We start from the raw sequence: 2,901 nt of genomic DNA, 5'->3' as shown, positions 1-2,901 counted from the left end.
TCATAGAAGTTAAATAATCAGGGTGACAATATACAGCCTTGACGTACTCCTTTTCCTATTTGGAACCAGTCTGTTGTTCCATGTCCAGTTCTAACTGTTGCTTCCTGACCTGCATACAGATTTCTCAAGAGGCAGGTCAGGTGGTCTGGTATTCCATCTCTTTCAGAATTTTCCACAGTTGATTGTGATCCACAGAGTCAAAGGCTTTGGCATAGTCAATAAAGCAGAAATAGATGTTTTTCTGGAACTCTCTTGCTTTTTCCATGAGGGTTTCCAAAAAGGCAGCTATGCAGGGTGTTAAGTGAACAGAGAATTTTCGAAGGAAACACAAGACACTGGAGGCTTGGGCTACCTTAAGAAGAAAGGGAGACAGAGCGGCCGCCCTTTTGCACTTTTCAGTCTTGTACAGGAGTCTGTACTCCCACCTGAAATGTAAAAATAAACTAAAAACATATAGGATGAAAAGACAGACTGCTGGGGCACCCTCAAAAAGCAGCACTTTCAGAAGACTGCTGTGGATGGGCCCCGGGAGAAGTGACAATGAGGGAGGCGAAATGCCTCGAGGTGCCCAGGCCTTAGCCCTAAATCACCACACCTAAACCTCTCGGGGTGGGGCCCTAGGATCCATGTTTTGAAACCAATGTTTGCTTTGGAAGCACTGACAGGTCCGAGAACCAGACAGCAGTAATATGTTACAGCAACTTCTCAACTTGGGGAGTCTGTGCGGAGATGACTGAGTATCAGAGCCACACTGTTTTCGAGTTTCATTTCCTCGAGGGCAGGCATCAATCTATTCTGTACTTTACAGGCTGTGGGTGTATAATAAATACTAAACGGTGCGATGATTCACCAGGAGGCAAGAAGCTTAAGACAAGACGAACTAGAACTTGGGTTGGGGCCAGAAAAGGATCTTGTCAACTACCTTAAAGGATGTCCAATCCCTTTACCCAAGTTGGGAACGTGCAAAGCCCGGAGAAAGGCTGGCACCAACACAAGGGGAACATCCATCTCCCAGACTCTTCGCAGGAGGCGCAAGTAAGACAGCACACACATGCAGGAAGGGTGGGCCTGCCAAACCTTCAGCAGAGGAGAGATCCGCTGAATGGACTCCTGAGCTCTGGACAGTGAGCTCCCAGAAGACAGGAGGTGTGTTGGTTTCACCTGGGATTCCTGATCCCCAGCCTAGTGCGTGGCCCTCACGCCCCAGGGGTCTGTCTATACAAGAGGGCGGGCCAGGTTGGTGGGTGGACAGAGCCACAGGAGAGGTGCATGAAGACCATCTCGAGACCTTGTGTTCTCAAGCAGGACCAGATGCTGCAGAGCTACACAGACCTTCATTCACAGAAACCAGAAAGATCCTCTGACTCCCGTTTCCCTGCCCACAGACCACGCCGAATGTCCATTTCTTCCCTAACAGCTGAGCTCTGAGCCCTGCAGTCAATTTGCTTAGTCTCTCAGCCAACCTGCAGCCCACAACTCCTGAGGCCAGGCCACCCTGACACCCCCTCTGCATCACAACCCCAAACACCCAGAGCGAGGCACCCATCCCCCACTTCATCCTCAGCTTCCCATGGCTTTTTTTTGGTTTTTTTTGAACAAATTTAACTTCAGCTTCTCTAAATTCCCTTTTTCCCCTGAATGTTCAGATGGTAATCTGGCACTCAGATGTTGTCTCTGTGACTCTTAGGGTTTCTTTCCCACCTCAGCAAGTGTTCTCATTACACCCTTTTCCCATGTCTGAAAACCTGGCAGTAAGGGGGGAAGGAAACGGTGTTATTGAAAGAAAAATATTTTTTTCCTTAGAAAACAAAAGGTTTCTTAGGAGCTCTCACAACACTGCTATACATTCAGGTTAATTCTAGAGCTGTGGGTCTGGGGGGAAGCAGGGTGGGACCCTGCACCCCTCCACCTGACTCAGGGGACAGTTGGCAAGGCATGCAGATATGTTTGGTTGGCACAACTGGGTAAAGGAGAAGCTACTGGCATCAAGAGGGTGACGGGCTGTGGAGGCATCCCCCTCCCCAACAGTACCCAGGGCAGCCCCCTCCTACAGAAAGCGACTGGGCCCCCAAATGTCAGCGGTGCCCAGTGGGAGGAGCCCTGGTCCAGAGGCCGCTCCTTTTTGATGGGACAAGCTAAGACGACCTCTGGTCCCCCATGCGTGAGTGCCCGCTGCCCTCTCCTGCACGGACTCACCAGAGGCGCGCTAAGACCACCTCTGGTTCCAGGTGCGCGCGCCTGCAGCCTCCCCTGCCCCGACTCACCAGAGGTGCGCTAAGACAACCTCTCTTCCCCGGTGCACCTGTGCCCGCCCCCGCCCCCGCCCCGACTCACCAAAGGCGCGCTAAGACCACCTCTGTTTCCGGGTGCGCCCGCGTGCCCACCACCTCCCCAGGCAAGGACTCACTAGAGGTGCGCTGTAGCTGGCGTGGGGGTTGTTCTGGATCTCCCACAGGCCCTCATTGAAGCCTTTCCTCTTGTTGGGCTTCCCGTACTTGTCTTTACACTTGTCGTAGGGGAACAGGTCCTTGGGTCCCAGGAAGGCTCTGGAGAAAGGAAACGCAGGGCCGGGCCCTGTGAGCCAGGCCACCTTGGAGGCACCAGGTGGCAAGAAGCCGCCCCCAGCGGGGGACACTTACGTTTCGTGTGTACCAAAGAAGAAGATGGGGTACTTGTTGGGTGGGGGCTTCACGGCACCGTCGGCGATGTCATCGATCTGTAGGAAGAGGCCAGTGAGGGGCCTGCTAGGGGGTTGGGAGCTGTTTCATCCAGTGACCCAGGAAACCCGTAAGAAATCGGCTGTTACTTGGAGAGAAGCATGATGGGTGGAGGGGCCCTTTCAGGGAGGAAGACGCATCACCTTCTAATTAGGCCTCTGCCTTCTTCTGAGCAGCGCTTCCC

General features: G+C 53.1%; 1 protein-coding gene across 1 annotated transcript in view; it reads right to left on the bottom strand.

Annotated features, from left to right (window-relative positions):
* The window catches only part of LOC104979692 (hepatoma-derived growth factor-related protein 2), a 17,722-nt gene that overhangs the window by 12,295 nt on the left and 2,526 nt on the right, over positions 1 to 2,901 (bottom strand). Inside the window, exons 2-3 of the mRNA XM_010828155.1 lie at positions 2,640 to 2,716; positions 2,408 to 2,546 (exon numbers count right to left, since the gene is read on the bottom strand). Coding sequence (XP_010826457.1) covers positions 2,408 to 2,546; positions 2,640 to 2,716 — 216 coding nt within the window. The remainder of the gene's footprint in view (positions 1 to 2,407; positions 2,547 to 2,639; positions 2,717 to 2,901) is intronic.

This window comes from Bison bison, unplaced genomic scaffold (genome assembly GCF_000754665.1).
Source record: "Bison bison bison isolate TAMUID 2011002044 unplaced genomic scaffold, Bison_UMD1.0 scf7180017864492, whole genome shotgun sequence".
Lineage (NCBI taxonomy): Eukaryota > Metazoa > Chordata > Mammalia > Artiodactyla > Bovidae > Bison > Bison bison.
This window is presented reverse-complemented; position numbering and strand designations above follow the sequence as displayed.